General features: G+C 46.3%; 1 protein-coding gene across 1 annotated transcript in view; it reads left to right on the top strand.

The window, feature by feature from the left end:
* gria1a (glutamate receptor, ionotropic, AMPA 1a) overlaps positions 1 to 18,180 on the top strand; it is a gene marked incomplete at both ends in the record, with an annotated part of 54,688 nt that overhangs the window by 30,464 nt on the left and 6,044 nt on the right. Inside the window, 5 exons of the mRNA XM_083686863.1 lie at positions 1,262 to 1,468; positions 2,184 to 2,629; positions 12,368 to 12,566; positions 13,216 to 13,463; positions 17,847 to 17,961. Coding sequence (XP_083542989.1) covers positions 1,262 to 1,468; positions 2,184 to 2,629; positions 12,368 to 12,566; positions 13,216 to 13,463; positions 17,847 to 17,961 — 1,215 coding nt within the window. The remainder of the gene's footprint in view (positions 1 to 1,261; positions 1,469 to 2,183; positions 2,630 to 12,367; positions 12,567 to 13,215; positions 13,464 to 17,846; positions 17,962 to 18,180) is intronic.

Genomic DNA, 18,180 nt, shown 5'->3' with positions numbered 1-18,180 from the left:
TTTGTGAGCTCTGCATAGCCTTAGCTTAAAGCGGTAGCTTGAGATGACTTGTGGGTATTGGTGTCCTAGTATTTCCTGTAGTGTACCATTTCTACTCTCAGCTTCAGGCTCATCTGTCGTCGTCCCCCCTACTATTGGATGTGAGAAAGCGAGGGTGAGGTAGAGAGGAGAAAGAGAGAGAGGGGGAGGGGGCGAGGCGGAGAGCGCGAGAGAGAGAGAGAGAGTGAGAGAGAGAGAGAGAGAGAGATCGAGGGAGAGGGGCCTCAGGTGTCATGTCAGTCGTAATCTTCTGAGGATGTCCAATCTGTCTGAAAAAGCGCAATTGAATGTTGGGCTGATATTACAGAAATAGGATGGCCTCAGAGCAAGGGTTGGCTGCCATTGATTGTCTGCACTTCCATTATACAGAACCCAGAGGGACTCCTGACACTTCCCCAGAGCTTCTAATCAACTTGTTGGGTTCACCGGGTTCCTTGGTAAAGTCAAGTCCATGTAGCAAGCCTACAGTAGGCTGACAGCACTGGGATAATGATGAGATCAAATCATCTTGGTTAAGTTGAATTCTACCCACAGGGTTGCCATTGACAAAGACATAACACTACATCATGATAAAATGTATGCGTCATCTTCTTTGGGTTGAATTATACCAGCAATTAAATGATTGTGGCATAATCATAAAAAGGACTTCAGAGATTTCTTTTCACCTTGTTTTTTAAATGACCTTGTTATTTTTCAAGACAACAGCAAACAGGTAATGACACTACTCTACCAGACAATGCCTGGATAATTTTGACACATTTCATTATGTGATAGTTTCCTGACTATGAGTCATCCATAATTCTATAAACTGGTATTCATCTTTAAGAGGGGATACGGTTTCATGAATTATCGTGCATATTATGTATGGATTTTTTTTTTCATATCATTCCAAATTGTCCTGCTGGAAATATTAATCTCAGCAATATTGCCCATTAATGTGTACATATTTGAGTCATAATAGCGTCTACCAAAGTCACTATTATGAATAGATAGCCTTACCCATGGTGTTTGAATCTGCATCAAGTTCAAAGTCCAAAAGCTTTATTATCCATTTTTAGGGTACAAATTGAGATGTTTATTTGGTGCTCTCCATCTCAAACTCTCTAACTACTGATTGAGGTGGTGAACATGACAATGTATTACTGAGTAGATAAACTGGTTTTGGTCTGCCATATGGAACAACAGACACAATACTCAAAACGGTGTACTCCCTCCCCAACAGGAGTCTCCATATGTGATGTTGAAGAAGAACCATGAGCAGCTGGTGGGGAATGATAAGTACGAAGGCTACATCGTGGAGCTGGCTGCAGAGATCGCCAAGCACGTAGGCTACAACTATAAACTGAAGGTCGTCTCCGACGGGAAGTATGGTGCCAGAGACCCGGAAACCAAGATGTGGAATGGGATGGTTGGAGAGCTGGTGTATGGGGTGAGTGTTCATAAGGTGGTTATGAATGCTCATTGGGGTGTCATAAGGGCTCATAATCTATCCAGAGGGAATCTACACTCATACTATGTGGATGTATTATCAGTAAACGTAGAAAAACTATGCGTGTTAGCATCATTTTTTGTCAGACTTAATTATGTGTTGAGAATTTCAAAGAAGCATGAGTAGAACACAGTAATAAAGATGGTGTAGCCTTGAGCACAGTGAAAGTAGGACTGCACTCTCTTTCTGTCACTAAAAAATAATCCTTCACCATCCTTCTATCTCCCCTTCAAATCAGACACATCTATTCATACTAGGAACATGAGCGCACAAAAGACTAGGGAAAATCAACAAACTGGACAAATTTCACACACCATGGTTCTTGGTGCTATGAAAAAGGTCTTTGTGATAATGAAGGGGAAGAGGGTGTGATGTTGTGAAGTTAACGATTCGGTAATAATGCCTCTCTGGTCCTTTATCCTCCTCCAGCACAACAATCTAGTTCCACAACACATTTCGTTCTCTTTTACTCTTCAGCCTTGTTGTCTTCTATAACCTCAGTCTCTGCTTCTTTATCCATCGATTCTGACCTTGGTAGAAAAGCTGTTAATGTATCTGGTTTGAAATCTTAACTCATGCTTGGGTGGAATAAACAAGAATAAACAAGACCCAGGTTTAAAGGTGAGCTCATGTCAATGCCTAACTTCTCCTCCAGAAAGCGGACGTGGCAGTGGCTCCTCTGACCATCACTCTGGTCCGCGAGGAGGTGATTGACTTCTCCAAGCCCTTCATGAGCCTGGGCATCTCCATCATGATCAAGAAGCCCACCAAGTCCAAGCCTGGGGTCTTCTCTTTCCTAGACCCTCTGGCTTACGAGATCTGGATGTGCATTGTGTTCGCCTACATTGGTGTCAGCGTTGTGCTCTTCCTGGTCAGCCGCTTCAGCCCGTACGAGTGGCACGCGGAGGACTATGAGGACGGGGCGGACCCCCAGACGCCCACCCAGGCCTCCACCTCCAACGGGGCCCAGCTGGGCCAGAGCCAGGGTCAGCAGAACCAGAACCAGCAGAACCAAGAGCAGACCAACGAGTTTGGCATCTTCAACAGTCTGTGGTTCTCCCTGGGAGCCTTCATGCAGCAGGGCTGTGACATCTCACCCAGGTAAGTCCTACGACATAGGGAGGAAAGATAGTGAGAGATCTTGGAGTATGTGTACTGTATGTGTGTAAACCATCTGGCAGGATTTCCTGTAGGGTATCTTGTACTGTATTGTTGGATTTCATTTTGTTTGCACCTTTGCAACATTTGAAGGCAATGGAGGAATGGTGTTATGTTAATGATGTTGTTTCAATGTTGTTCATTTGGGTTTTCTTTGTCTATGCTTTCAGTGTATAGTATAACCCAGTTGTCAGACAGTTTGGAGATAAAAGGCCCTAGATAAAACAGGCTCAGATTGACAGGGGAGCGGCATAGGGAGTTGATAGTCTGGTCATGGTTACAGAGTTTGGTCTCTATTGTGTGTCACTGAGATTCAAAGTCTTTTTGCTGGTTGTTTGGACTTTTCCTGAACTTGTAAAGGCTGATGAAGTTGTTATAAAGCAGTTAAAGTAGCTCACAGCCTTTACTTAAACTGGGGACTCCCGTGGAGATTAAGAATCTCTCTTCTAAGCGAGATCTAGATCTAAAGTGTGTCATGTTTTGAAATGTATAGTCCCCATACTAAGGATGATCCACAGTCAGCGTATTTTGAACATTCCCCCATGGAGTGATCAATGATTTTCCATATCACTTTAAACAAAGTCTGTTAATAGGAATCAGCATTTGAACCTTTGAGAAGCATTAGTCACACCATACAAAAACTGACTCACTTCAAGGACTGGGCTGAAGGGTCCTGATGTGGATATTAAGCAGTGCCAGTAGTGCTGCTGTGTTTGGTTCCCCCCTCGAGTGCTCTCATGAACTGTACCATGGTCCCACTCGTGAAAGGTCACCAATTAAAAATCTCATTAATGCGTCTGAAATTAGAGCCACTGAGAGGTTGACTTTCAGAGCTTTCCAGAGGGATTACTCAGAGGAGGAGAGGAGAATGTCATCAGTCTCACCCTCGGCCCAGGGCCCAGAGAGAGGGAGATAGTGTTATTGATTTAAAGGTCCAGTATGTTCATTTGAGCTTTAAAATAGGGCGGAAGTAATTGTCTGTGTGGCCAGAGCGGGCAGCAATGCACAACATGACATACTTCACCTTTAAAGAGCATTATCAGGTGGCTGGAATCATGGTCAGAGCTGGAACACATTGCCTATTGTGGCACAGGATCGAAGCATAACCTCCACCACTTTCAAATATGTCTCTTCCCTCTCATTCTAAGCTATCTGAATAAAGTGACGAAAAATGGCAAAGGTGGTATTCCCTTTCCGAAAAATGCCATCCCTATCTGTACAATAGGCTATAACGTGTTCACATTTCTTTCTTCATATCTCGGATGACCTTGGACAGTTTGTGTACCCGCATGTGGGGGTTTACTGGAGCGAGCTGCTCTCTCTGTGGGATTCCTTCACAACTCCAATGGCTATTGATTGAGAGAAGGTCATCGGGTCTATGTTAACTGGGCTGTGTCCACTATCTCCACTTCGAAAAAAAACACTTCACATCAACACACGCCGTATCATCCCTTTGAAGTCTCAACACAGCACTGGCTCTCCAAGTCAACCTGGCGCTCCATGTCAGAAACACAGTGCTTTATTTTGACTGCCTTTTGATTTGTTGGAGCTATCGGAAAAATAGAATGATTCATTCTATTTCTATGGTTGGAACTAGGTCTGGAGGAGCCATTTCCCTGTTTGGAGAAAGTCAATCTCGTCATTCTATTTTGCACAGAATCTAGGTGTCGCCTCCTCCCTGGGGAATGCAGTGTGTAAACAGCTCAGTTTCTGAGTCACGGCATTTAATCAGAAACCAAGAGGCAAGAAACCATGCTAACGATCCTCGTTGTCTCTGATTAATTGAGGCGCATGTTTAATTTTGAGACATTGTGTGCGTGTGTGTGCGTGTGTGTGCGTATGTGTGCGTGTGTGTGCGTGTGCGTGTGCGTGTGCCTGTGTGTCCGTGTGTGTGCGCGTGCGTGTGTGTGTGTGTGTGTATTATGATGAGCTAGAGAGCCCGTTGTAAATTTCCATCCCTTTGTCTTTCTGCGTGTGTTTGTGTGCACTTCCCTGCTCTGCTATTTGTTCTCTCTAAAGCCTTGTTTACTCTGCGCTTTCTAAATGTCAGCACTGTCACTCAGCCCCCTGTAAGCCCCTGTCCGTGACGGCTGGCCCTCTTTATGTTTATCTCTGCAGACAGGTGAGCTCTCTGAGCAGGTACCTGCCCTCTCCCACCCACCCCTGCCCCCTCTCCCCCATCCTCCCCCAGCCTTCCTCCATCCTTATCAATCCTTCCTTCTTCCCCTCCTTTCTGTCGCCCAAGCTCTCCCCCCCCCCCCCCTCCGAGCGCCCCCACCCCATCCTCCTCTCCACTCTCCAATCTTTATAGATCTCTCTTTCTCTCCCAGAGGATATATTTAGGGATGAATTGATCGTGGGGGTGGGGGGGTGGTGCTGGTGTGTGTGTGTGTGTGTGTGTGTGTGTGTGTGTGTGTGTGTGTGCGTGTGTGTGTGTGTGCGCGCGTGCGGGTGTGTGAAGCACCTCTCAACTCATGGCTGGTGAACTGATGATATCCGTTTCATATCGTGAAACATTCCTTGACTTACTGCGCTGCACACACACACACACACACACACACACACACAAGTGATGCATGGGTTGACTCATAACCCAAAGTTTAGGGTTTAGGGTCATGAAATAGTGTGTGGATGAAGAGCACGGGTGGCGAACCGTTTGAATAAAGACAACACAATGCATTAAAAAAATCCATAAATGTATAATTCTTGTGCAATTCATATCTATAGGCTACATTGTGGTGTTACTTTCATTATTTGCATCTGGTATTAGAGCATAAAGCCTAAGCTTTAGGGCCTAACTCTACGCAGGCTAAATAAATAAATGCCCATGGGAACATGAGCGGAAAAAGGGAACTGCATTTTCTAGATTTGCTGGTTCAGTTCGGATGCGGGTCTCAGATTTTCACTTCATCACTTCTAGTCGGGCGGTTGCAGACTGGTTATTATCACACCTCCTTTCTCGGGTGGTTGTTGTGTGTGCGTGTGTGTTTGTGCGTGTGTGTGTGTGTGTGTGTGTGTGTGTGTGTGTGTGTGTGTGTGTGTGTGTGTGTGTGTGTATTAGTAAAGTGTTTTGCCCAGAGGAGTTGTCTTCTATCCTCACCTGCTTGGTCTCACCGTTGCACACCACCAGCTTGAAATAAATCAACACTGTCACTTACACCCCTACCTGCCAGGACAACAATTTCTCAGCCTGACAGTCAAAATCATTCAATAATGACTAATGTATTCAGTCTAATATTCTATCCTGGCCTTGTGCAGTGATGGAATTTGTCATTTGTACATTTTTCTCATTCTGATATGTCTGTTTCTGCACGGGCTCTTTTCATGCGTTATCGGTGAATAATTGAACAAAAATAATTGTTTATTTTCCTTTAATATGTATTCGAATGTTGCATAGCTTTCTATCCTTTTGAAGGGTAATACCTCACACCACAGCTACACAGCTGGTAGCTTCCATGACTGTTCTGTGTTAATGAAACACTGCTCTCACTTCAAAGAAATAGGATTTGAATAGATTACCCTTCACTGCATCCATCCCATGAGTTGAAGGTGCGGTATGTACATCTGAACGCAGCCTCCTTTCAGGACGCCAATGACATTCATCACTCAGACTCATCATAAACACAGAGTAAAGAAAGGGAAACCCGTTGATGTTGTATTACTCGTGTATAGTTCTTAATGACACTAATAAAGGAGCCACTCTTGCTACGTTCACAGCAGGTTGTACATCAGGGCCGTACCGAGACAGCCAGTGAGAACAACTGATTTATTCATAACCATCCAGCATTCAGTTTACTTCAGGACATGACATACATGTTTTATTTAGGTGTAAATCACATCAAGGCAACTCTTGCTTACACACACACACACATACTCACACACAACCTAATACACACGCACACACGTCCAAACACATGTGCACACGCGCGCACACACACACACACACACACACACACACACACACACACACACACACACACACATTGTTGATACCATTCCTCATTCCATTCCATGCATTACAATGAGCCCGTCCTCTGATTTCTACCTCCACCAGCCTCCACTGGTACACATATACCTGTGTATCCATTACAGCGATGGCTTAGATCTGTGGCCAAGCTAACTTATGGTGTAGTATTACTGTAGTGCAGTAGGCTAAGTGGTCCATATGCTACAGGAGCCCGTCAGGGCCAGTAAGAGCTCTCTCTGGCTGGTTTAAAGATGAATGCTCTGATGATACTGTACTGTTTCTGCTCGGCTGAGTCGAGACCAGTGTGTCTATCTGTGGGCTTATGTAGCTAAAGAACTGTGGCTGCTTGATTCATAGGCCTCCTACAGAAAGAGGGGACGGGGGGGGGGGCAAAGAGAGAGAGAGAGGCCAAGAAAAAAAGAAAGGAGAGTCAAAGAAGGGGCAGAGAAAAAGAGAGCGAGAAGGTAAAGAGAAGATAGAGGAGGAAAGAGAGGGGGGAATCAAGAGAAATGGAGAGTGAGGGAGAGGAGAGAGGGGAGTAATAGAGGAGAAGAGGAGTGAGATGACTAAAATCTCTCTGCAGCTCAACAGAACTGTTTAGAGAGCAGGGTGTGCTACCATGGCAACCCAGCGAGACACGGGTATTTCTTCCAGAGTGGCGCAGCTCACAGTGTGTGTGCGTGTGTGCGTGTGTGTGTGTGTGTCTCTATATGGCAAACTATATTGATCTTCGCTCTAAATTACAGTATGGATGGATGTTATACTTTGTGCTCCCTGCTGAGGTGACTAACACTCTGTGGGTGTGCAGCAGCAATACAGCCCACTGATGTATCGCTGGGGTTTTGTCAACACTGACCAGGGGAGGCTGGTGGAGGCAGAAATCAGATTGTGTGTGTGTGTGTGTGTGTGTGTGTGTGTGTGTGTGTGTGTGTGTGTGTGTGTGTGTGTGTGTGTGTGTGTGTGTGTGTGTGTGTGTGTGTGTGTGTGTGTGTGTGTGTGTGTGTGTGTGTGTGTGTGTTTCTTTATGTGGTGCCAGAGGTTACTGTCAAAAAGTGATTGCACTCATATCTCCTCCTGCATGAAGAACCATTACTGGCATAAATTGAAACGTGTGTGTGTGTGTGTGTGTGTGTGTGTGTGTGTGTGTGTGTGTGTGTGTGTGTGTGTGTGTGTGTGTACAATAAGATGCACTGAGCCATATACTATAGTCATATATAACAGCCGCTAAATTACTTTATTCATTTTATTACGATAGCATACATTAAGCAATTACACAGCATTATACACTGAGCTTTTGTGGAAATGTCCATAACTCACTTAAATGTGTGCCATTTAGCTGCCGTTGGTCTGGTTACTAAGGGCTGGAAACAACATTAACATAATATTCTCATGGAAATACTGACCTTTAGTAGGAGGAGAGGAGTAAGGCTAGAGAGAGAGAGAGAGGGAGAGAGAGAGAGGGAGAGAGAGAGAGAGAGAGAGGGAGAGACTGATGCAACGGGCATGTGCTTTATTGTGACAAATTAGGATTGAGTCGTTAATATACGTTTCTAGTTCAAGTTCTGTTGATGGAAATGATATGTACTGTATCCCTCCAGGGCTTAAACGCGACGCTGTCTGCATACATAGTCCAGTACGTATGTATCTGTGACGCACACAAACACACAAAGACACACACTGTAGTATACTGAGTCCTGTTCCTTGTGCTCCTTTGAGGCCTCATTGACATGAGAGGTAGTCTGTGATGTTGGCCTTGGTCATTAATGCTCCTGTTCTGTCTGTTGTCTGTTATTGTTGTTCCAGCTCTCTCTCATTAGAGTATCAGTCTCATCTCAGGGCCGCGCATAATAAGGACCCATCCTGCAAGACTAGCACCCAATTACTCAGCCTGCTCTCATTAGCGCTTCATACACTTCTCAAGTGTGTGTGTGTGTGATTGTGTGTGTGTGTGTGTGTGTGTGTGTGTGTGTGTGTGTGTGTGTGTGTGTGTGTGTGTGTGTGTGTGTGTGTGGTCGGATTTGCTAGAAAAAAAAGAAAAAAAAAGAACTCTGAAGTCCCTCTTGGTGTCAATGAGCAGTTGATGACAGTGTGCTTTCAGCTGCTCAAAAGCACGTATCCACAGATCCACAGAATCTGGAATGGAACCGTGAGCAAAAACGGAGTGGGGAAGACATCTGCTAATGGGACCCTGCTCCTAACCAAGTGTGTCCAATATGGTTTGGGAGTGACCAAACACCGTCTTTCGCCAGAATAAAAATAAAAGACCACCTGGTGGCACCCACGGTCAGGGTCACCTCTTAGACTTTGGATCTGAGGGACGTCTGTGTCGCAAGAGCCATGGTTCTGGTTCTGAACAGTGCTGGACAGATTATAGACCCCCCCCCCCCAAAAAAAAACTAAGTAAAACCCAAAAGAAAACACATAGAAAACTGGATGTGGCATCACTGAAAGACAACAGCAAGCACAAATGATTCCAGACACAGCTATTAAACTGGAACAGATGCCTACCACAGATGAATGAGCACTGGGAGGCACTTAACACCGCTAGCCACAGAAAGGAAAATAAATCAGGACTGGTATGATGATGAAATCCAAAACCTCTTTGACCAGAAGCGCAGCCTCAACAGAAAACGAGGTCCCAGCCTATGCTGACCAACAAGACATGCATCACTTTTTTCATCAAGCAACCAGGGCCATCTATGGAAGATCCTGGCCCACATCCTGCTGAATAGGCTCTATCCCATAACAGAACAAATCCTCCCTGGAACACAATGTGGGTTCAGATCAGCCAGGAGTGGTGTGTGTGTGTCTGTGTCTGTGTCTGTGTGTGTGTGTGTGTGTGTGTGTGTGTGTGTGTGTGTGTGTGTGTGTGTGTGTGTGTGTGTGTGTGTCTGTGTGTGTCTGTGTGTGTCTGTGTGTGTCTGTGTGAGTGTGTCTGTGTGTGTGTGTGTGTGTGTGTGTGTGTGTGTGTGTGTGTGTGTCTGTGTGTGTGTGTGTGTGTGTGTGTGTGTGTGTGTCTGTGTCTGTGTCTGTTGAAGTCTGAACAAAAAAAAACCCTCTTGTATGAAGTGGGTCATCTCATACCATTAGTAGCAGTCTCTCGCCTAATTTGACAAGATTCAAAGTACGTATATGCAAAAAAGCTGAAAACTATTGTTCTGTCTTGATTTGCCCAGAATCACTCTACAATTAGGCTACACACGCTTTCCTCTCCCATTTAAACCCCTGTAATTCCTAATCCATTGTAATGTCGCCATTACTGGCTAATTTTTTATACTTGCTAAAGTCATTAGTCATGCTAATTAACATATGGAATAGAGGAGGCCAGTCTGGGGAATTCTAATGAGAGTTTAGAGCTGAGCGAGATTCACTCTGAGCTGGGCAGATCACAGGATGGGTACAGTGGGTTTAGTTTGAGTTTGGCCTGCATGGCTGACAGCGATGGTCCCCTAACCCTGGGACTGGAGAGTTTCTGGGTGTGTAGGCTTTTGTTCCAGCCCAGCATGCAGTGTCTGTCACTGAAACACGCACACACACACACACACATTGTGTCCCAGGGAGGACTTGTTCTGTTATATATTCCATTCCACTCAGAAGCTCCTACATCTCTGAATGTGCATAGTATTCTATGATATATTACCACCTCCCTGGGAAACCATTAATTTTCCATATTAACATAACCATTAAATATAATGTTCTGCAATAAGAAATTGTTAAAGTGAATAATTGAGAGAGAGAAAGAGAGAGGAGGACTGTGGCAAGTATAATTTAAAGAGTGGAAATGGAGAAACAGGGAATGGGTGGAGACCTGGAGATGGAGGGGCTTGGGGGTACATAGAGACACTTTGGGTGGGCCAAGCCAGACAGAAAACTACAAGTTAATTTGCCAGAGGCCTGCTCAGGAGTTCAGTTCACATACTGTAGGCCTAAGATTGTGGCAGGTCCCTAATTCCAGCTGTGCTGTTTATCCAGGTGGCTGTGCCAAGCTGAGGGGCACCCCTGCTCTGATCCAACACAGTCTACCCTTCAAACGAAGACGGGGGCAGAGAGAGAGAGAGAGAGGGGGAGAGAGAGAGAGAGAGAGAGAGGGGGAGAGAGAGAGAGAGAGAGAGAGATTAGATACAGGCAGGGAGGGAAGGGAGTTAGAAGGATTAAGCAGCCCCACTGCCAAGCTTTAGAGGCCAGTAGCAGTTGGGGTGCAGCGGTCTGTCTGGCTCAGCAGGTAATGCCAGGGCAGCCCTCTCTTTCTCTTCCCCCTCCCTCCCTCCTCCCTCTCCCTCCCTCTACCTCCAGGACGTGACTGTTCTCAGGCCTCAGAATGGAAGACACAGTGCCTTGACAAAAATATTCAATAACAAGGGAATTCATTAGCATAAATAACAGAAATTAGCAATTAGAGGTTTTTTCAAGCCAGGGGATCCATAGTATTGAATGGTCTCACAGGCAGTTTGCAATGGTCTCACACGCAGTTTGTACGATGCCAAGGATTCAGACCAGGCAGACTGTGTGAAATAACTCTGATACAATGGCTAGTTCTTTAGCCAAGACCTTCCTGAATGCTACAGTATTTGTCATGAACTTTGATTCACATCGCCACTGGGTGGGAGCTGTGTTTTCTGCAGATTTTTTTGATTTCACTGACAAACACGAAGCAACAAACAAACGGTACTGATTGGAGCGATGACATGCTGTATGTGGGATGTTTCTGCTCTCTCCCTCTCTCTCTCTCCCTCCGTCCACACATGTTCAAAGGATCGGCTCTCATCCACAGCCTCTCAGTTCCCTCTTTCATCATCCCCCCCCTCATTTCACTCGCCTTCTAAACGACGATGGCTTTGTTTTTCCAATTTAATCTTCAATCGTTTTATAAAAAAAAAGAAAAAAGGAAAAAAAAAAGTTTTACTCTTTTTGTTTTCGGTTTGTGTTATTGTGATTAAATAATCTCTCTCGCTCTCTCTTTCTCTCTCTCTCTCCCCTACTTTTCTCTAACCTGCCAGGATGCAGTAGAACATACCGTGGAGCAGTTTTACTTGACTTTAGTCTCACGGGGGGGGGGGGTCCACAGATCAGCCATTTGTTTTTGAAAGCACAATTACAGCTGTGGCTGTAAGTCCCTCTCCTCTCCTCTATTAATCCCCAGCAATTAATGTGCATGCCTCCACTAGAAAAACATATTGGCATCTTTGGTAAAGTGAGATTAAGTCGGGGGGGGGTTGTAAAGTTTCTTTGTGGATGGTGGTTATCTTGTCTCTGCACATGGAGCTGTGGCGTCTGCGTCTGGTGGGAGTATTGAGGAGGCAGTGTGTCTAACCAGGGAGAGAGAGAGAGAGAGAGAGAGAATCATACCTCAAGATGGAGGGATTTTCTGTGTGTGAATGGGATGGATGTGACTTTAATATGAAAGTCAAGTGTGTAGTAGGTGTGTGGTGCTGGGTGATGGGCTGTAGCAAAAGCCTGCACACACTGCAGCCCTATTATGGTATTTAGTATTAGTACATATAGTATTTCTATCAGTGGAGGCTGGTGGAGGCACACATCGGAGGACGGGGCTCACTGTAGTCCACGCATTACAATGAGCCCGTCCTCTGATTTCTGTCTCCACCGGCCTTCACTGATTTCTATAATTGGATTTATAGGTGGCCTAAAGCCTTCTTTATGGGTCTCAATACCTGTCTGTAACAGTCAGTTGCGGTGTGTCCTGTCTGTTCCTCCAGGTCTCTGTCGGGTCGTATCGTGGGCGGGGTGTGGTGGTTCTTCACCCTCATCATCATCTCCTCCTACACGGCCAACCTGGCCGCCTTCCTCACGGTGGAGAGGATGGTGTCACCCATCGAGAGCGCCGAGGACCTGGCCAAGCAGACGGAGATCGCCTACGGAACACTGGACGCCGGCTCCACCAAAGAGTTCTTTAGGGTACGGGTATCTGTAGATACGTCACGCGCACACGCACACGCACACGCACACGCACACGCACACAAACTCCCCTCCCTCCTACTCTCTCCTGAGGTTTACGATACACGCACACACACACACACACACACACACACACACACAAACACACACGTACTAATATACTGTACGTATCGTCCTCCTGACCCCACTCCCTCCTACTCTCTCTCTCTCCTGAGGTTTACGATACACGCACACACACACACACACACACAAACACACACACACACAAACACACACGTACTAATATACTGTACGTATAGTCCTCCTGACCCCACTCCCTCCTACTCTCTCTCCGGCAGTCTACGATACACACACACACACACACACACACACACACACTAATATACTGTGCGTATATTGCTCGACTGCCCGCCCTCCTACTCTCTCTTCAGAGGTTAAAGATATATACACACACACACACACACACACACACACACACACACACACACACACACACACACACACACACACACTAATGTACTGTCCTCACATTCCTCTTGACTTCCCTCCCTCCTACTCTCTCTCCAGTGGTCAAAGACACACACACTCACACACTAATATGCCGCACGCATATTCCTCTTCACCCCCCTCCCACTCTCTCTCTCTCCAGAGGTCAAAGATCGCCGTGTTTGAGAAGATGTGGTCGTACATGAAGTCGGCCGACCCGTCCGTGTTTGTGAAGACCACAGATGAGGGAGTGATCCGCGTCAGGAAGTCCAAGGGGAAGTACGCCTATCTGCTGGAGTCTACCATGAACGAGTACATCGAGCAGAGGAAGCCCTGCGACACCATGAAGGTGGGAGGGAACCTGGACTCCAAAGGATACGGCATCGCCACACCCAAGGGCTCCCCCCTCAGGTAAACACCTGCAACTGCAGCACCACCGGTCTTGCATGAACACCGAGTCAAGTATTGAAATCACACTGAGGTAACACGTGTAAGCATTGAAATCACTGAGGTAAAGCACTCACAAGTGTGGCTTTTCAGTGGTGATTATTACTGGCAATCATTTTGAGGTAGTTTCCTGCAAATTGTTATTATTTGGATGATTTGGCTTAACTGGATCATTGGATCCACATTCAAACACTATAAGTCTCACCATGCGAAAAATGCGTGAACTCTATTCGGTGATCTACGGTGCAGAGCTTAACATCTGTGTATTTCCACATTCTATAAATGAAGACACGAATAAAGTGTTTTCAGCCTTGCCGTTCGACCACGGCGTCTCTTCCCACTGAGGAGTGTTGTTTGTGAGTGCGTTTGTGAGTGCATGCAGCCACCCTGAGCCTTTGTCTGTCTGTGACACAAACAGACGCTCAGGCTGGCGGCCTCTGAGTGCTCGTACAAGTGATGAGTGGAAATACGAGCGTGCCTCTCCCTCCTCCAGAAACACTTGTTGTCCTCCTGCCCTCTCATTACATTCGGAGGCTCGTCCAAAGCCATCTGAGGGAGCCTGTTTGATTTGGCCGGCTTTCTTTGAAGCTCTACTGTAGCTGTTCTTTTTATTCTCTCTCTCTCTCTCTCTCTCTCTCTCTCTCACATACAGTGTGTGGATACACACACACACACACGCACGCGCGCACACACACTGCTTTTTCTTTCTTTCTCTCACGCACGGACGAACACACACCCGCACGCGTACACACGCACGCACGCACGCACGCACACACTCTCTCTCTGCTCTCTGGGCTCCTTTTCTCTCTTTCTTTCTCTACTTCATTATGAATGGAGATGATGTCTCCCTGCAGCCAAACAAACCAACAGGGTATAAGCAATCACTAACGGATTGCAATCAAAGAGATCACGTCTCCCATTCCCACTCCTCCACTTATGCCAGCGCTCAAATCACTCAGATCACTTCAATGAACACTTTGAAGCATATTTTGTTTGAAGCCGTCATGAGATGATAACTGATATATATGTATGTTTGTGTTTCATCGTTATTTGTGAAGAGATCAATATCTGCCATGCAGGATTAACATCACGTCAACACCTTAACCCATCTCACAACCTCTTCACTTATACGTCCACAGCAGAAAAGATTCAGACAGGCCATTTAGACCGTTGACTTTAAACTCAATAATCAGAGTCATCCTGGGGTCCGCCTCAGTGAAGAGTCATCCTGGGGTCCGCCTCAGTGAAGAGTCATCCTGGGGTCCGCCTCAGTGAAGAGTCATCCTGGGGTCCGCCTCAGTGTAGAGTCATCCTGGGGGTCCGCCTCAGTGAAGAGTCATCCTGGGGTCCGCCTCAGTGAAGAGTCATCCTGGGGGTCCACCTCAGTGTAGAGTCATCCTGGGGGCCCGCCTCAGTGTAGAGTCATCCTGGGGGTCCGCATCAGTGTAGAGTCATCCTGGGGGTCCGCCTCAGTAAAGAGTAATTCTGAGAGTCCGTCTTAGTGGACACCCAGCACTGCCAGGGTCACACAACGCTGAATCTCACACAGACTAGAAATAATTGCCTGATCGTATCACCCGGGGGCAAGATCGAGATCTTTGTTTGAAAACAAAATGAGATTTCATTTTGATACATCACCGCCACCATACCACTGTATGGGAGAAAAAGACAAGAAGTAGAATGAATCTGGCAGGGTGACATAGTCCTGCCTCCTCCCTGTACCAGGGGGAGGCCACAGACATGCTGCTCTCTTTACCCTTTGTTATCAGTCCTTGTACTTTTAATCACTGTCTGAGTGAGCTATACAGAATTCACAGCCAGCGCGAGGGCTTTCACTGACACCTGACATGACCTGAGAAGATGGGTTTCTTTACCGGATGATGTCCGCTCCTGATTAGATGTACTGTATTGTATCCAATTCCACCTGAATCTCCCCTTGATAGTTTTTGTCTGAAGATTTCGGGGTAGCCATTTAAATATATGGGTAAATGATTGCAAATGACCAAACTGGTTATTAGTGAATGTACCTTTTTCTGTGGACTCTGAATACCCAGGGCTGGATTTAATCAAACCTGCTTTTGCAATCTTCTTTTATACATTATCCTTTGTTTTCCCCCACGATGAAACCGGGAATGGACTGTGGACCGGTCTCCGCTGTTCGTGTGTCACACACGATATCTCAGACACCACTGGGACAATTTTGACGAAACTGGGGTAATTGATGCGTCTTGCCATAGAGATCCGACATTTACAAAATTACACTAATTCATGGGGGACAACATGTTTACTGTAGACTTGTTACCATGCACACACACACACACACACACACACACACACACACATATTTTCTGAAAAAAATTAGATGTCTTCCTGTTAAGGACACTGCCAAATCCATTCTGATATTCGCTTAGTGAAAAAGATGTATTTTGTGTTTCTGTATACATCCTCCAATGTGGGTTTGATTGAATTCAGCTCTATAGGCAATACTGTATTAATGTACCTTTCATTTCACAGGACATCAACTAGTTAGTGAAAGTATGTTGTCTTTTTGCTGTGCGACTCGATCCATCTCTGAAGTGTGCTGTACTGTACAAAAGGGGAGGCTGGTGGAGGTAGAAATCAGAGGACAGGCTCATTGTAATGCATGGATTGGAATGAGGAATGGTATGTGTGTTTTGATACCATTCCTCATTCCATTCAACGCATTACAATGAGCCTGTCCTCCGCTTTCAACCTCCACCAGCCTCCCCTGGCTGGTACTGTAAGATGTTACTGAAACCCCATCCCCGCCTACTAAAACCATCCCACCAAACACTGCCGCCTCCCAAACCAGAAAGCCCATCAGCTCGCCTCTAACCAATCGATTGACTGCCAGGTCTCTTTACCATCCATGACCGTCATGTGACTTCTTGTTGTCTGGGTCAACTAGTCTGAGAACAAGGGAGGCTGGTGGAGGCAGAAATCGGAGGACGGGCTCATTGTAATGGATGTGTTGGAATGAGGAATGGTATGTGTGTTTGATACCATTCCTCATTCCATTCCATACATAACAATGAGCCCGTCCTTCGATTTCTGCCTCCACCAGCCTCCCCTGTCTGAGAAAGAATTAAGAGGTTTTACTGAGACAGTGAGACAGAGATGAGGTGAGGTGTGTGTGTTCTCTACAGGTGTGTGTGGAGTGGTTGTGGATACATCTGTCTACTGCTCTGAGTAGTCTAGACAGATAGAGTCTGCAGGGGCAGAGTATCCTCAAACGAGAAATGATTTGACATCCGAAACCTGGACTGAATTTGAATCAAACCAAATGCTGCTACAAAGCCATTAATGATTAGAGAACAGCAGTACTGGGATTGTTTTAATGATCCCCTGCAGATTTTTCTCTGTCCATTACGATGCAGATGCAGAGAGGGTTCGTCCACAGCCAGACAGCTGGAGACAGAACACACACACACACACGCACACACGCACACACGCACACACTCACACACGCACACACACGCACACACGCACCCACACACACAAACGCACACACATAAAAATGCACACAAACGCCACACACACACACACACACACACACACACACACACACACACACACTCACTCTCTCTCACACAGGACCCAGTGAGGGGGAAGCAGCCCTCACAGAGATGCTTTAGGTGTGATCCCTGAGGTGCTTGGTATTTCCTTTCTGTTGTAGAACAAAGGAGTAAGTCAGTGAGGACTACTGAGTCTTCACACAGTCCCACCAGTGAGCTTGACACCCAAAAGTGTCCCCGTATGGGGCTGAATGCTGATGGCTCTAAATGTCTGACGACTGTTTTCTCACATTCACCTGCTTACCTGGGCAGCACTGTGGGTTGAATATAGAACAGCCCTGTTTCCATAGTGATTTGTGTCCACACCCCTTGTTATCAGTGAAAGGAAATAGCCACGTAGAGACAGTCTTCCGCGTCTCAGGCATCTCTGACGGGTTGCTGCTCTCCCCTCCCCTCCCCTGAGCGGTCCAGTCTCCTACTCGGTAAAACCTGGCTCAAGTATGACCGCCGAGCATTTCAGTCCATCGAGATATATATATTTCAAAAGATATATCTATATATATATATATGTGTGTTAATGTCCAAACTCCAAAGTCTACACACGTGCTCCATAACAAATCCAACTCCTGCTCCATATACACTGTATAACATGTAACAGCCATAGCCACCACGGGAGTTGTAAAAATGGACTAATCCAATGTCTTCATAATCACAAACACTGTGTACGGTATCGCCCTTTTATATCTGTCCATAATATGACCTCCACCTTCAAATGCTGACCCCCCCGTATTATTTTATTATCGTTTTCAAGAAACCCAGTAAACCTGGCAGTGTTAAAACTGAACGAGCAGGGCCTGTTGGACAAATTGAAAAACAAGTGGTGGTACGACAAGGGAGAGTGCGGCAGCGGTGGCGGGGACTCCAAGGTCAGACCCTGTTTGAGAAACAAACCCAGCGGGTAACACCACCAGCGCCCCCGGGGGGGGGGGGGGGTAACCGGCAAACCCAACGCTGCGCCAAACACTCTGAGCAACGCCTCGACTCAGTATGGGCTGAAGCGACCAATCGCCCCGGGGGGTGGGGGGGTATGGTTTTACTTACGGGTGTAATCTCTCTCTCTCTCTCTCTCTCTCTCGCTCATGCTC

This window comes from Argentina silus, assembly GCF_951799395.1.
Source record: "Argentina silus genome assembly, chromosome: 15".
Classification (NCBI taxonomy): domain Eukaryota; kingdom Metazoa; phylum Chordata; class Actinopteri; order Argentiniformes; family Argentinidae; genus Argentina; species Argentina silus.
Note: the sequence above shows the minus strand (reverse complement) of the source record. Positions and strands in the feature narration are given on the sequence as shown.